This window comes from Saprolegnia parasitica (assembly GCF_000151545.1).
Source record: "Saprolegnia parasitica CBS 223.65 unplaced genomic scaffold supercont2.68, whole genome shotgun sequence".
Lineage (NCBI taxonomy): Eukaryota > Oomycota > Saprolegniomycetes > Saprolegniales > Saprolegniaceae > Saprolegnia > Saprolegnia parasitica.
Genome location: NW_012156462.1, coordinates 150,621 through 165,911, shown reverse-complemented (window position 1 = coordinate 165,911; position 15,291 = coordinate 150,621). Strand labels below are relative to the sequence as shown.

Here is a 15,291-nt window from a genome sequence, read left to right as displayed (position 1 = left end):
ATCAATCCCGTCACGACGTACGGGGGCGTCGTCTACGATGCCAACTCGGGTACGCAGTTTGTCGATGGCTGGGGCATCAAGACGCCGAGCTACTTCTGGAAGGTTGTGCTCACGACGGACCCGAAGACGGTTCTTCCCCAACGAGGAAAACCTCGGCAAGCTGGATAAGTACTTGGTGTCGGTCGCCTCCATTGAAGCACGGCTCAACGACGGTCTTGGCCCGATTCCAGTGCCAGAGGGGCTCAAGAACACGGTCGAGTCTGCGACGTGGGCTCTTCCCGACAACTGCGATCACGGCCGCCGCTTGTTGTAAGCGCACTCAATACTCAATCCAGAGTCGTTTTGCGAAGCGCAGAACACTAAACAACAAAACGATGTGTATAGATCCCAAACTGATGGTATTTGGTGAAGAAAAATAGAGAAGTACCGTACTACATCCGACACTACGAGTCTCACGGTCGTGGCTTGACAACCACTTCTTAAATCTGCCGACCTCCAGAACTACAGCTACAAGTGAAGTATGCGTACGCAACATCTCAGCGTCAGCGACCAAAGGTTGGGCTGGAAGCTGTACCCAGGATTTTTGCCTTTCCGACGGGCGTCAATGTCCACGGCGACCAAAGGGGACGCGACGGTCGCGTCGCCACCATGGCCCACGCCCAACCAGGCCCGAAATTTATTCTGTTTGCCGTCGTTGGGTTGTGATCGAACAATACACTTACATGCAGCCCATATTGAGACAGTTTAGATAATATGATGCCGCGCACCCTGCACGAGCCAATCACGTGGCTTGGCGCGACCAAGCCAATGAGGAAAGGTTCGACGCTCACAATCGCCACATTGCCGTTTGGAACCACCCAACAAAGATGCTACAGGAGAGCAGTCGGCTGCCGCAGCTCAAGGCCGACGAGACGCGGCGCGTCCGGTGCTTCGACAAGCGCTGGGTGCTCCAGCTCATTCCCGTCGCGATCCTCTCGGTCATGTTTGTCGGCGTCGTGACGCCGTACCTCCAGCAGCAAGCCCGTGCGTCCAGCCACCATACAACATCCTCTCTGACGTGGCATTTCTTCAGGCAACTCGGACGCGTTCAAGGTCTTGTACAACGACACGACGGCGATTCGCATGGGCCAGCGCATGACGAATGGGTCCACGAACGTCCTCCACATCGAAGTGCTCGTCGGCGGCCTCAACACCGAGACCTTTGGTATTTTTGATGTCGTCAAGCATACATGGTTTTTTCACACACATATCTTGTGTAGACATGTCGCTCACCTCGTACATCACGCACATCCCCGACAAGCTCAAGGACCCAACGACGCACCGGGTACGAGGAGCGAACCCTCGTATTGAGCGCGAGGTTGATCAGCCATTGCAGCTTTTGCAGCCGTTCCGGCTCATGGTGGGTCGCTACTCGACCGTCGTCTCGGCCAACTCGTCGAATCCGTACGGCCCGATGGCGGCGCAGATCCCCTTGACGTCGGGCTCGCTGAGTCAATACCCGCTCGATCGGTTCGACACTTGAGTATTGATGAGTTTTCGTCTTACAAAATACATTGTAGCTACAGCGCACTGCTCAAGATCGAAGCCATGACGGGGCTCGGCCCGCACACGGGCGAAGCGACGGAGAAAATCCAAGTCCTCATGACCTACTACGGTGTCGAAGACTATGCTTGGGAGTAGGAACAATGCTCGAGTCCAACGACTCAACGTACATTGTAGCTACACGGTGAAGAAGCTCGCTCTTTCGGAAGCCGACCGCATGTACGTCGGGAGCACGGAGAACGCCGACATGTTTTTGATCTCGGGCGGCCGCAAGTCCAACTTTTACGTCTACATTGGCTTGATGTGGCTCGGGATCTGGTCCGTCACGATCGCCGTCGGGTACATTGGCAGGTATTCTTCGACGCTCGTCGTCCCGAGTCTTTTGTATTCCCGGGTTTGACACGGTGCAATAGCATGATTGTCATTTGGAACCGCGAGCCCGTGGACAGTCCCGAGATTTTCCTCACGGCGCTCTTTGCTGTGCCTGCCTTCCGCAACACGGCCCCGGGCAAGCCTCCGTACGGTACGTCCAATTGGGTTTCATTTTCCCGTTTTTTCTCATTTTTACATATTTTACATGCTTTGGATGCAATTTTGTGGTGTCGCCACGTCGAGAGCGTCCGTCGCTCACGCACTGTGTCTAGGCTGCTTGTTCGACATTACGTGCACGTACTTTGCTATCACGGTCATCTTCATCTACCTCCTCTCGGTCGCGTTCAAGTACATAAGCAAAAAGAAGCGCAACTAGATAAGCTCGGAACAACACGACGTCATTTTGGTTGTCTGGAACAGTGCATTCGCCGAATCTGGTACGATCATACCAGATTACTTGGCTCCGTGTCCAGTCCGTGGGTCGGCGCGTGAAACTGGGGCTGGTGCTTGGCCATGGCACTGCGACTGGGCGACGACTCCTAGCACCAATCAACGCCGCCCAAGGGTCGTGTGCCTCTGTGCACGGCTTCGAATGCAAGGTCTATGCACGGCCATCACGTCGAGACGCGGCACGCGTTCCAGTATTGACACGATCGGTGCTAATGTTACTCGCCTTCCTTTTGGACTGGGCCCGACCCGGAGAGCCGCGTTGTGTGCGCGGCTCGGCGTTACATGCCGCGTGAATTTTAAGCGGTCGAATCTTCCATCGATGTTGCGGCTGCGTCTTGCCGTCCGTCGCTGTGCCGTACCTGCAACATGCATCGCACAATCCGCACGACAATCGAAATTTCGCGTATTTTCCAAACCAGCAGCGCATGGCATGGTCCACCACACGAATGCTATGTACTACGCCGAGTTTTAGGAAAACTCTAATAGCTAACCCTCGCACTAACGAGTGATGTTTCATGTCGAAATGACCTTGGAAAGTCCTGTTAGTATGGAGCACAAATTTGGGGTGCAAGCACTAACAACGCGCAGTACGACGACGGGCGGACAATTATGGGCCCATCGCGTACTGGTACAAACAGAGGCCTGCATTCGTAAGGTAGCTGCTTTCGGGCGACCGGTGCAATCTGCACACAAAACCTTCCACTCATTTGTACGTGTTTTTGAAAAGATCTCGCGCGTTGTATACTAAAAGGCACGGCAAGATGGGCGTTGGTACTAGCGACACTGCGCGCCTCAAGAAATCCAGTGAGTGTGTATAGCCACGTGCGCCGTCCCCCATGGGACTGTCGCAGGCCGCGCGTTTCACAAGTGTGCTATCGCGACACCAAGTCGGCTTGCGCTCAAGTATACTAGTACGCTTTGTTTGCATACAAGAGCGAAGTGGATCCGCGACCAAGTGCGTGTGCCCAAGACGCTCATTTTCACATTTCCATTCCCAAAAGCATGACCAAAGACGTGGAGCTTGGCTTTGACGAAGTTGGTTCGCCAACGTCCGCGTCGTCGTCGTCCCATTCACACCGGCCCATGGACCGCCGATGGTACCTTGAAGGCCTCTTTGTCTTGACCCTTGTCGGTATTTTGCTTTTGACGATCATCCCGACGCTCCTACTCAACCACGGTTCGCCCGTTTAGCCTTTGGCAGTGGACTCATGCGGCTATCCTCTAGAACGGACCGCCTACACCTTGCTGCATCAAGACGCCACGGACGACGCGGCGCTGCCGATTGCTATGGTGCTCTCTGGTGTCAACACGGATACGAATCGTACGGACAACTTGTGCATCGTTTCGTCACGATAGCTCATCGACGTGCATGGCTGTAGAGCTCATGGCCCAGCTCTTTTGGACGGCGCGCTACCTTCGTCGCTGACGTCGTCCGAGCATCCTCGCCAAGTACGATCTTTTCCAACACGCAAGACGCTGTGTGCTTACTAAGTTGCCTGTCTAGCTCGCGCGGTCGCTCAATCTCAATGTCAACGGCAACTCGATCACGTTGAGCCCGGCCATGAACCTTGCCGCCGGCATCTCGCAGCAGGTATAGTGTGTCGCATCGTGGCATTTTCAAGGACCTCATCTCGGTTGTGTGCTTGCAGGTGACCTTGTCGTCCGGCTCGATCATCATGTTCCCCTTCGACAAGTACGTACAACAACCTCTTTCCTTGCTGCTTGGTTTCTGACATGAGTCGCGACGATTAGATACACGGCGCCGCTTTCGGCTCACGCCACGACGACCAGCGCCGTGACAAATACTTCGGTGACGCTACCGGTCCGCCTCGCCATCTACACGGCAACGGATTTCAACTGGAAGTATGCCGTTGTGACGGGCGACAATCTCGTGGGTCCGGGTGCCAATGGTCCTCTCGGGTACGTGGTTGTTGGTTTTCAAACAGTTTCTTATAAACTCGTAGCCGTCTCGTGGTCGAAACCTACCGCCATCCGCTCTTTTTCAGCTACATTATTGTCATGTGGCTTGGCATTTGGGTTGTCGGTCTCTCGCTCGCTTACATTGCCAGGTATGGTATTTGGCGATACTCCCACTGCGCCTGACCACATTCTTTTGTGGTAGTATGACGATTATCTGGAACCGCAAACCGGTGGAGAACCCGATGGTCTACTTCTCGGGCTTGATTGTCATTCCTATCTTCCGGAATACAGCACCGGGCCATGCTCCGTATGGTACGATTACCGAAATGCCTCGACAACGGCAATTGAGCTCATGCACTTCTGTAGGGTGCCTCTTTGATATGACGTCGACGTACCTTGCGCTTGCGATTGCCGCCATTGGCATGCTCTTTGCCACTTTCATCTCGATGAACAAGACCCATTGATCCTAGACACGACGCCTTTCGTCGCCGCCCTTTATATATATGAACGTGAACGCGCTCGTTTTGTTAGTATACAAACACTCGAGTATATTTACCTCGACTCGCTGACAGCACAAGCGGTGGGGTCTCTTGATCATCGGCTTACGCACGGGGCGCTTGCAGCTCTGGGTGACGCAGGACCCCCGCGACTGGAGGTCGCTGTGGAGGATGAGCCGTCCCGTGAGCTTGGTCATCACCTTTCTCATGATCTCTATTTAGCGTCTTCTTAACATACTAACTACGACTAGTAGCACATACATACTAAACTAGTACTCGTATGCAGCGCCAAAAGATCCTAATGAATCATGCTGATTTCGTTGGTTGCATCGATTAGTCGGGCGGAATACTTTAACTAATCTCATGTGATCAAATCCTTAGGCTAATTTAAAAACATACCTTGAATCGTGTGGGATAAAGCTAGGTAAGCCTAAACTATTTTACCCTCACCTAACTTTGCCTTTGGCTTCCGAACAAAGCTCCGTACCGGTACCCAACCCGTTGACTAAGCTTAAACGATGACAGAAAACTTAGGCTTCGGACCGTGTATGTCGCATTTTTGTTTTGGCCAATGGAATTCTTGCAGATGAGCATTTTCAGAAATTCCATTACGATCATGGGCGCCGAACGGGAGCATCCGTTCTTGGAGCCGCTGCAAACCAAGCCGCTCGCCCATACCTCGCGCCGCCGCTGGCTTTTGCAAGCAGCGCCTCTCACGGCTCTCATCGCGCTCCTTCTCGCAACCTTGCTGCCTCTGTTGCACGTCCACACGAGCCGTACTTCTGACGTAATTCGAAATCTCCATCTCACCATGACCAATATCTTCCCTAGAAGCACAGGCAACACTGCTCTATAAAGACGCATCGCCGAAGGAGCCGTCGTCGGTTCTCTCCGTGTCCATTGTCCTTGCCGGTGTCGACACGGACGCCAATGGTACCCCTCCCAACGCATCGCTGTTGCTCATGTCGTGGACACTAGAGCTCGCGACACTGATTTACATCGACGATATCCCTACTACCATGGGTACTGCTGCCAATGGTATCCGCAAGGTACGTTTATGGTTCTCATCTCGTTTTCGAAGGTCTACCGTAGCTGGCTGCAACAATCAACCTGCTGGTCGATGGCCACGCAGCCGTCTTGGCCCCCGAGACAACCGATTTGTGGTCCCCCATTCCTCTCAAGGTTGCAAGTTCTACACTTTTTTGCTTTGATTCAACCATGTTCTTGGTTTATACATAGTCGGGTTCCGTCGTCATGTTCCCACTGGATCGGTAGACACAATTCTCTTGTTTTAATCCGTTATAAAATCAGCGGGCTCGATGGAGTAGGTACTCGACCCCGTTGCACATCGCCGCCAATACCGTGCCAACCACGAATGCAAGCAAGAGTGTGGATCTTCCTGTACACCTATCGGTCTACGAGAATGCCGACTTCAACTGGCGGTATCAACTATATCTACAAGTGCAACTGTTTCAGTTAGCATGACGTCGGTCATAGATATTCCGTTGCCGTTGCAAGAACCCTCGGAGCGCCATTAACCGCGAGCACACCGCCGGCAGGGTACACTCTCCAGCAACGAATAGCGACGCCGTTGACGTGGCGAATGCGTAGGCTCGTGACCATTGAAGCGCATCGTCACCCGATCTTCTTTAGCTACATTGCCATCCTGTGGCTCGGCATTTGGGTCGTGTCGGGCTCGCTCTTGTACATTGCAAGGTACATTGGCCCTGTAAATGCGGTGAATTCGATACTGCTGACGTAGCATGACGATGGTGTGGGGGCGACGCCCCGTGGAGAACCCCATGGTGTACTTTTCGGGCTTGATTGCCGTCCCTATCTTCCGCAACACGGCGCCAGGACATCCGCCCTACGGTCTGTCTCGTGTTGTCGGGACAATAATTGATGTATCTCACTGCATGTAGGCTGTCTTTTCGACGTCACGTCCACGTATTTAGCGCTTGCCGTGATCCTTGGAAGCATGCTCCTCGCGTCGGTGCTTTCGCTGTGCCCCAAGCCGCCGCAGTAGAGAAGGGTCATCCCAGTCCCGCTGCGCGTAACGTTGGAACATATTGCTATTTTACGGCTTCTACGGGAAAAGTTTGCTGTAAACCTCGACGCATCTACCAGAACGGGGCGCAGCGTCAGTGTTGTTGAGTCTCAACCGCGACGCCGATGACATGCAACGAGAGCTCTACACGCGTCCTCTCATTGGTGATTGTCCGCCAATCACCGAGCCTCTTTTACATGACGGACGGAAACCTCTCGCTAGAGAACCTCCCAAGCGAGTAGGATGACTATAGTCGTCGCTGTCTACTGTACAAGTAACGTTAGTTCAACAACTGCCAACCGACAACCAAACCGAGCACAACATGACACACGGAGCACGGTTGGCGCACACAACGCTTGCAACGGCAAGGAACAGTTGAAGCAAGGATCTGTATAGCTTTGAGTGGCAGCACGACGAACGAAGCCCTTGACCTTCCATCTCCTCAGTTGTCTTCGCCATCACGCAGCTGCGGTCGCTTTCTGGACTTCAAGCTTCCTTGGTGATCTTTCGACCGTTTTTTACGCGCCAAAATTTCAGCTTCCAATTATCGAATTACCTTTCGTAATACGTGGCACTCGCATCGCACGATCGTTGATGCACGGCGGCCTTCCCTGAACACGACGACGCCAAGCCGTGCCATGATGGTGCCGTGGTTACCGACTCGACCCGATGTGTCGCCACCTACAGCCCTACCTACAGCCCGTTCTTCGATCGACCGGTCATGCAAATTATATTTCGTGTGCATCGTCAAAATCTACGCTAAAATTATTGGATTCAATAGAGCTACTACGGGGCCATGTCGAGAGTGATGAACTTCTGAAACCCCTTTGAATTGCGGGTGACGGGATGGCTCGCGGCGGCTTCGAGAAGCTCACCGAGCTTTTCCTTCCGCTCGTCCAGGTCGCGTGTGTGCTGGCGCTGGAGCTTGGTCAAAAGGCCATTGTACGGCAAGTCGGGAATTGCCACCCCGCAGTCTTCTGCTTCTTCGAGGACAACATCCTTGAGCTCGCCATGGAGGCGCTTAAAGTCCCGGAACCGCCGTTGAATCTCATCGGGCGAGTTGGGCATCGAGATGTGGTAGACTACAACACCGTCATTTCGAACGCTGTGCCCCGTGATGACAAACGTCTTGTCGCGAGCTGCCTCCTTGCCGACGTCTCTGCGGGCGTGGGCCGACTCTGGCGTGGCCACGTCGCTGGCCGCAGCGCTCTCGGATGCTGCCACAGCGGCGATGGACAAGTCGTCGACCGCTCGCGACGTCGTACACCCCATTGTCGCCTGGAATCTTGAGATGCCACGCCACGAAAGATTAGTGGCGCACCGGCTGGCGACGACCGTTTGGTCCCCAAAAAAGCACGCGGCTGTGTGCAACACCCGTGTGTAAACGCTTCCGAAGTGGGAAGTCCGACTCTGTCAATGACTACTACAGTAAATAAAACGCAATTAATACATGCATTGTTTGATGCAGCCTGAGCGCTGGTCAAGCAAACGCCTCGATGGTACTGGATCCTCCAAGCAGTGCACGTCGAACTAGTGCGCTTCGTGCCGCCGTCAAAACCCGGGATGGATTCGCGTTCTGGGCATAATGATAGAAGAGTTCGCTTCGTTGATGGACCGGCATGTCGTTGCGAGAAGGACGTCAAGTCATTTCCTCCAGCCTACTTTTTGAAGTGAGAGACCGGACCACCACGTGGCAGTCTCTCCTTTGACCTTTTGACCCGCTTCAACGTTTTATGAAACGATGTAGCTCGTACGCGCGTTTTGATTGGCCAAGCATGTGCGACCCGTCAATTACTCACCGTGTATATAGAAGCAGAGCGCAGCCCCCGCTTCTATCGATCTTTGGTCCCTGACAGTGCAAGACTCATTTTTCAACGCACCACTCCTCCTCCACTACTACTACTGCTACCATGGGCTGCACGCAATCCTCCACGATCGACGAGAACGTCCAGATCGCGACCATCAACAGCGTGTCGGTTGCGCCGCCGTCGACCTCGGCTCCTGGCGATGCGGCCAGCGACGAGCGACGATGTTGTCGTGACGACGTCGTACGTCATTTCGACGACGTCGGTCGACGGCAACGGCGTTGTCTTGTACCACATTGAGACCGACGGCGTTGTCGCCAAGAAGCGCTTCAACGACTTCAAGGTCTTCCACAGCGAGCTCACGACCGTGATCGAGGCTGTGCCGGCGCTCCCCGACTCGGGCCTCGCCACGGTCTTCAAGCGCCGTGACGAAAAGCTCATCAAGGAGCGCTCGGCGCGCTTCCAGGAAATCCTTGACGCGGCCGCAGCCCACGCCGCCGACCGCCTCCAACAGTTTGTCGTTGCCGCCGTCACGGACGACGTCGCCACCAAGGACATTACGGTCGTCGAAGAAATCAACGTGGTCGTTGTCGACGAAGCGCCGGTGCAGGAACCCGTCGCTGACGCCGAAGTTGCCGAGGTTGCCGAGGTGGCGGTCGTCGAGGCTGAGGCCGAGGCTGAGGTCGTCGCTGTTGTTGAAGAGATCGCAGCCGTCGAGGTCGAAGCTGCTACCGCCGTCGAGGAAGAAGTCGCTGCCGCTGTTGAAGACGCCGTCGTTGCCGACGATGTTGCTGCCGTTGAGGCCGCTGCCGAGGCGTCGATCGCTGAAGAAGTCGTCGTTGACGACGCGCCGGCGGCGGAAGAGCCCAAGGTCGTCGCGGCCGAGGCGGCCCCGAAGCCGGTCGCTGCGTAAGCGGTCCACGTCATTTTATTCCTTCTTGTACACTACGGAAGCGCCACTGCGCGTGCTCATAACAACGCCGAACACATCAACTTGATATTGTTTCCACCACTCTTGCATTTGATCTTCTGTCAACTCGGAGTATTCTCGTTGGCCAGTCACGTGGCGTTCTTGTACTAATGGCACGACGCGATAAGACCGCTGCCGAAGAGAAGGGTAATGCCGCGATCGTCGCTGCTCTCGTGCGCAGTAACAACTCGACACCTCTGGCGTCGCCCGCAGTGGTGTTACCTTGCATGCAACGCACGGTAACTACTCAATGTCGTAGGCGCTGGGTCGGTACAGTAGCCGACCAACTCGACGTCTCGCTCGACTCCGGAGTACTGGTACTGTAAAATTCCGTTGGCACGCAGTTTGTGCCCCAATTTAATACGTGGACGTGGACGGTGCGGGTACACTGCAGTGCATCGTGGCCGAGTGGGTGGCAATGGGACAAGGCCGATCCTTGCCTTCTCGAATCGGTAGCTACTCGTTGACGGTCGGTAGAAGGACGGAGACCATGCATTCTTTGAATCGGCAACGATTCCTTGAACTTGGGCGATGGTTCAACAAATTGTGCCGCCAGCTGCTATCGCGCAATCGCAGCGCCGTCGGAAGATCGACGCCAACCCGAGAGGTATCCTGGGACATCTCTTGGTGTCGCGGTCTCCCGTCGCTTGCGGCGCCTCACGCAGCCCGCGTCGGTCACTTCCAAACGCCAAGCGAATCAAGCAGCACGCATACTACCGTGCACCATCGTCTTCGTCGGTCCTGGCCGTTCTCTGTTCCACAGCGCGTTGCACTTGGCGAGAAGAGAAGAGCTGTCTTCTTGAAGCGGGCTTGGGACACGATGATGGGCGTGCCACCTGTTGACACGCGGTGTGTAAAGTCCCAGGCAGTAACCGTGCCAGTTCTCTGGACCCCACGCACGCTCGCGACTCGACCATAGCAGCTCACTTTTACTTTTCCCACTCCAGCACCACTCGAACCATGGGTTGCACGCAATCGACCACCGCCGCCGCCACGACCGAGCCCGTCGTCGCCGACGTGGCTGCCACGGAAGTCGCTGCCACCGAAGTCATGACCGAAGTCGCTGCCACCGAAGTCGCCGACGTCAAGGAGACCCCTGCGGTCGCCGAGGAGCCCGTCGTCGAGGCCAAGGTCGAAGAGGAAATCATCGAGAAGAAGTTTACGATCGCGTCGACGTCGGTCGAGGCCAAGGTCGTCGTGTACCACATCTCGGGCGAAGGCCTCTCGATCACGAAGCGCTTCAACGACTTTAAGGTCTTCCACGCGACGCTGTCGGACGTCTCGGGCCTCCCGGCGCTCCCCGTTGCCGGCTTCTCCACGGTCTTCAAGCGTACGGACGAAAAGCTCATCCAGGAGCGCATCGCGCGCTTCGAGGACATCCTCAACGTCGCCGCCGCCAAGGGCGCGTCCGACCGCGTTGTCGTGTTCTTGACGCCGGCGCCTGAGCCCGTCGTCGAGGCCGCCCCGGCCACGGAAGAGGCCCCGGTCGCCGCTACCGAGGCCGTCGCCGCCACGGAGGTTGTCACTGCCACGGAGGTTGTCGCCGAGGAAGCCCCCAAGACGGAGGAGGTCGCGCCTGTGCCCGAAGTCGTCCCGGAGGTCGCTGCCACCAAGGAGGTTGTCGCGCCCGCCGAAGCCCCGATCGACGTCACGGCCGAGCCCGCCGTTGAGGAGAAGAAGCCCGTCGTCGTGGCGGTTGCCGACGAAGAAAAGAAGGTTGTTGTCGAGAAGACGCCGGAAGCCGCGCCTGTCGTCGCCTAAGCGGACGAACGCTCGACTAATTAATAGCACCCTAGGATATTTGCACTTTTTCATTTCTAGTCGGTGGGGGTCGGCGGGGTCGGTGATCGTCGTGGTCGCACGCACTAGAGTAGGCCTCACATCACGTACGCCAGCAGTGTCGTGGCCGCAGTAATGCCGCGTAGCGTTGCACCCGACGATGCCAGCGGTGCGCAGAGATGCTGCAAAGAACGCAGCCTCTCGTCAACGAGCCGCGTCGAGAAGACTTTGAAGCTGCTGCAGGACTGACACGGCGCGTGCACAGACAGGCGCCATCGAGATAGGACTGCATGTAAACAGAAGCCACCGCTGGTGACCGCAGACGTTCTGGTTCGTCATCCAGAGAAGCATGCGACGCCGTGAGACCCTGTTTTTCCAAAGTGGCAGGTGCCACCTGCAGCTACTTCAACCACGCGAACGACGAACGGACAAGATGTGATTCGTCCGAGCAAGTTGCAGAACCGCATCTCGTCATAGCCTCTGTACAGAGACAGCTCAGGGAACACCGTCCTTTAAGAAACTCTACGCGACGTGATGGAATCGTTCACGGCGCCGAGTTGCCTGGTCGGTGCAAGGACCGAGATCCTTTCGACTGCACTCTCGATTATGACAGTAAAACGATCCCCGGTTCCAGCAGAGGCCGGAGCGAGGGGATGCCTCTTCGCAGCTTGTCCGCAGGGAAACCAACCCGCATGCTCTTGGTGGCTTGGTGTAGCTTGAAGGGCATCGGTACCGGAGAACCCGTGACCGATGTGCTACATGATGAAGAGCAGCACGCTTTCCGACAATCCAAAAATCTAAATTATGTTGATGTACTATCATGCTACACTACTTCTACCCAGTCATATCGACATCGCCTATTCGTACGTGTCGGCGTCGTCGCTCACGTCGACGCGAAGGGCACAGAACACTTCGAGCGCCGCGTTGAGGATCTCGTCGTCGAAGGCGACGACGTAGTTGATAAACTCCTGGAAGCGTTCGCGCCGGGCCTCGATCATCGCCACGTCGTGTCGGCGCAGGTACGTACGAAGACCGGCCTCGGGCAGCGGCGGCAAGTCCTCAATGAGCAAGCTCATCTCTTGATGGAACAGTTTGAAGTCGGTAAAGCGCTTGGTGGCCACGACGTCGTCCGACGTTATGTGGTAGAGCACAACACCCGAGTCGTCGATCGAGTACGACGAGAGAAGGTAGACCTTTTGGGGCGGCGCAACCGGTGCTGTCGTCGGTACCAGCGCCGACGATGTGTTCAAGGCCGACTTCGACTGCGAGCAGCCCATAGCGAATCGCAAAATGCAATGCTGCAGCATGGTCGAATTGCTTCCACGTGCTAGGTTTGAAATTTCCATCGCCACCGATTCCCACAGTCAAGTACACCTACGGCAGTGCTCGTGAGGAATCATATGCTCTTTAACGGGCCACGAGATGCAGGAGAAACCTTTCATTTTATGATGCCCACAAAGGGTCAAAGAGGTGTGCTGCTCGGTCGCTTTCTTACCGTATCCACTTGTGCGTCGGGACGGTTACCGGTTAATGTACTTTTTAAGGGAATGCCGAATGATGGTCGATGGCACATGGACGGTAGAGAGGCGCTGAGAAGGGATATACACATGGCGCCGCACCGTGTGGCAACTGGACTGTGTGGCTCGTAGCGTGTCCGACCTCTGGCTAATGAACGGAACGTTGCGCTCTGCCGCTAACGACGACGGCTCCAAACCGAGCTTCAATCAGTGCCAACGAGCGACTAGCTTGGGTAGCCAGCCCACGACCGCAGCCCTTCGGTGCAGACTCTCCAACATAGTCCGACCCCTCTATGACCGCTGGAAACCGTCGCCGTTGATTCATTGCTTCCGTACCAATGGTATGTGCCGAGCAAGTAGAACCACCGCCTGTGGGCTGTGGCTTTGGCTCTATTTCGTCAAGCAAAAACCAACGTGCTACGACAACAGCAGTGCCTGACAGGGGACGCCTCGCAGGATCGACCACGACAGCGTCAACGTCGCACCCAAGACATGTATCTCCTTGCTCGCACTCATGACGCATTCCGTGCCTCCTCTCGTGCTGCAGGTATCGGAACAAGACAATATTGTACACAAAACACAATCGTACATGTTTGCGTCTTTCCACGGTCCACCTAGTCATCGTCGTTCTCTATTGATCGTTCTTGCTATTTACATCATAAATTGAAAGCCATAGCCAAACTTCAGATCGTCCGCGGCCGGCGTGCCTTCGGCCGAGAGGAGCAGCTGGAGCTGCGGCAGCACCTTGCACTCGAGCGACGTCGCAAGCTTGAACGTGTGGTCGATGCTCGAGACGAAGCGCGTCTGGCGCAAATCGACCTCGACACCGAGCGTGCTCGCAGCCTCGCCCGACGGCGCGTTGTACACGAGCTCGGTCGCGAGCCGGACGCGGTCCGAGACCTTGCGGAGGTAGTGCAGCTGGAGCGTGCCCTGCGAGCCGTACGAGGCAATGCCGGTCCACTTGGCGTCCGTGTACTTGGCCACGTACGACGCGATCGTCTTGCGGTGCTTGCCGTAGTAGTAGCCTTCGCCGCCGATCGCCCACTCCTTCGTGACGCTCTGGAGGTAGTTGACGCCGAGGAGGAGGCCGTTGCCGACCTTCAAGTTGGCCGAGCAGTCGGCCGCGCTAAAGTCAATGTCGACCATCGCCTGCGACGCATGGGCCTCCTGCTTGAGCTGCGCCTGCGCGCGCATCTTGAAGTGGTCGCTCAGGCGCGCATGCCAGCGCGCATCGACCGAGCCGTCGTGCGACACTTGGCCGCGGAGCTAACACAAGAAAGAGTTGGCGTTGCACACGAATAGTGAGCGCGACGTACGAGCATGGGTTCGGGGCCGTCGCCGACGACGGTCGTCGCGCCAAACTGGTAGACGCCGCCGGGGATCTGCGGGCAGCCGAGGAGGAGCGCGTGGTTGACCGCGAAGCGCGGGCCAAGGTTGCGCTGGAAGTCGAAGCGGAAGCCCTCAAACGTGCCCGGCATCAAGACCGACTTGACCTCGCCAAGGACGTTCTCAAAGGTGCCCGGGTTCGGCAGCGACTTGTGCGCCTTCTCGATGGCCTCGACGGCGGCCACGAGCGAGTTGGTCGAGAGGTCCTCCGGGGCCTCCGAGAGCTCGGGCAGGGGCACGGACGTCGCGGACGACGTCGCGAGGACCTTGAACGAGCCGTGCTTCGCGAGGTACGCCAACATCGCTCGTCTTTGATCCCAACAAGTCAGCAATAGCAGCCACCAGTGCTCGACCAGCCACGCAATTGGGTCGTTCGAGACGAATCGATTAAATGCGAACGTACTTTTTATCCGATAAAGTGCGTTTTTGAAAGACTATCAACCAATCGCAGATCGGCATTTCATTTTCAGCATTTGGATTGGCTTTTAGAAGGCATATTATAGCCAATCCCATGGCGTGCAGTGGCAGACGATACGGCCATTGGGGGAAATGCAAAAAAGTGCAACGTCGACTTCGCGGATCGACTTGTTGTCGTTGCGGGATGGGGTCGCTGCTACTTGGCTCTCGTACAGATCGCGAGTGCTTGCGAGCATGCTTGGAGGAAGCTATAGAATGAAAAAGCTAGTGTCAACCGCGGCCAACCGCTAATGATAAAGACCCGAGATACGCACGCTCGATCGAGCGTTGACCATGCCACTCTTGCTTTTCTGTTTTGGCCAATCCGTTTCGATGACGCGGCGTGCGTTGTCAGGATTGGCCAGAAGGATGCGCGTTGGCGCCAAGCCCACGCAAGCCCTTTAAAGCGCCGATCTTTGCCTCATTGTCCGGTATGGGCAAGGGAATAGTACTTGGACACGGGTGTCGTCTCCCCCTTCTGGACCTGAAAGCTGGCAGGACCACACACAGAAACTATACAATGACCTCCGACAGTATTGCGGTGGTGCGT

General features: G+C 56.1%; 9 protein-coding genes across 9 annotated transcripts in view; 6 read left to right on the top strand and 3 right to left on the bottom strand.

The window, feature by feature from the left end:
* Window positions 1-313, top strand: part of SPRG_20994 (hypothetical protein) — a gene marked incomplete at both ends in the record, with an annotated part of 1,294 nt that extends 981 nt beyond the window's left edge. Inside the window, 2 exons of the mRNA XM_012350688.1 lie at window positions 58-129; window positions 170-313. Coding sequence (XP_012206078.1) covers window positions 58-129; window positions 170-313 — 216 coding nt within the window. The remainder of the gene's footprint in view (window positions 1-57; window positions 130-169) is intronic.
* Window positions 314-841: 528 nt separating this feature from the next.
* SPRG_20993 (hypothetical protein) lies at window positions 842-2,653 on the top strand. The gene is made up of 8 exons (XM_012350687.1): window positions 842-1,023; window positions 1,073-1,204; window positions 1,260-1,324; window positions 1,376-1,509; window positions 1,560-1,676; window positions 1,720-1,893; window positions 1,956-2,065; window positions 2,187-2,653. The coding sequence occupies exons 1-8, from the start codon at window positions 867-869 to the stop codon at window positions 2,288-2,290; spliced, it is 993 nt and encodes a 330-aa protein (XP_012206077.1). The 5' UTR covers window positions 842-866; the 3' UTR covers window positions 2,291-2,653.
* Window positions 2,654-4,389: 1,736 nt separating this feature from the next.
* On the top strand, window positions 4,390-4,806 carry SPRG_11200 (hypothetical protein). Its single transcript, XM_012350668.1, has 3 exons — window positions 4,390-4,433; window positions 4,487-4,596; window positions 4,651-4,806. The coding sequence occupies exons 2-3, from the start codon at window positions 4,488-4,490 to the stop codon at window positions 4,746-4,748; spliced, it is 207 nt and encodes a 68-aa protein (XP_012206058.1). The 5' UTR covers window positions 4,390-4,433; window position 4,487; the 3' UTR covers window positions 4,749-4,806.
* A 1,621-nt stretch (window positions 4,807-6,427) lies between these two features.
* On the top strand, window positions 6,428-6,807 carry SPRG_11199 (hypothetical protein; the record flags this gene model as incomplete). Its single annotated transcript, XM_012350667.1, has 3 exons — window positions 6,428-6,497; window positions 6,544-6,653; window positions 6,704-6,807. Exons 2-3 carry the CDS (start codon window positions 6,545-6,547, stop codon window positions 6,805-6,807), a joined length of 213 nt encoding a protein of 70 aa, XP_012206057.1. The 5' UTR covers window positions 6,428-6,497; window position 6,544.
* A 767-nt stretch (window positions 6,808-7,574) lies between these two features.
* SPRG_11198 (hypothetical protein) lies at window positions 7,575-8,125 on the bottom strand. The gene has a single exon (XM_012350666.1). The coding sequence runs from the start codon at window positions 8,098-8,100 to the stop codon at window positions 7,615-7,617; it is 486 nt and encodes a 161-aa protein (XP_012206056.1). The 5' UTR covers window positions 8,101-8,125; the 3' UTR covers window positions 7,575-7,614.
* A 613-nt stretch (window positions 8,126-8,738) lies between these two features.
* On the top strand, window positions 8,739-9,644 carry SPRG_11197 (hypothetical protein; the record flags this gene model as incomplete). Its single annotated transcript, XM_012350665.1, has 2 exons — window positions 8,739-8,815; window positions 8,853-9,644. 2 exons carry the CDS (start codon window positions 8,739-8,741, stop codon window positions 9,544-9,546), a joined length of 771 nt encoding a protein of 256 aa, XP_012206055.1. The 3' UTR covers window positions 9,547-9,644.
* A 919-nt stretch (window positions 9,645-10,563) lies between these two features.
* On the top strand, window positions 10,564-11,364 carry SPRG_11196 (hypothetical protein; the record flags this gene model as incomplete). Its single annotated transcript, XM_012350664.1, has 1 exon — window positions 10,564-11,364. One exon carries the CDS (start codon window positions 10,564-10,566, stop codon window positions 11,362-11,364), a length of 801 nt encoding a protein of 266 aa, XP_012206054.1.
* Window positions 11,365-12,186: 822 nt separating this feature from the next.
* Window positions 12,187-12,663, bottom strand: SPRG_11195 (hypothetical protein). The gene has a single exon (XM_012350663.1). It carries the CDS (start codon window positions 12,657-12,659, stop codon window positions 12,240-12,242), a length of 420 nt encoding a protein of 139 aa, XP_012206053.1. The 5' UTR covers window positions 12,660-12,663; the 3' UTR covers window positions 12,187-12,239.
* An 822-nt stretch (window positions 12,664-13,485) lies between these two features.
* On the bottom strand, window positions 13,486-14,664 carry SPRG_11194 (hypothetical protein). Its single transcript, XM_012350662.1, has 2 exons — window positions 14,216-14,664; window positions 13,486-14,165 (listed from the first exon to the last, which is right to left on the bottom strand). Exons 1-2 carry the CDS (start codon window positions 14,585-14,587, stop codon window positions 13,551-13,553), a joined length of 987 nt encoding a protein of 328 aa, XP_012206052.1. The 5' UTR covers window positions 14,588-14,664; the 3' UTR covers window positions 13,486-13,550.
* Between the last annotated feature and the right edge of the window lie 627 nt (window positions 14,665-15,291).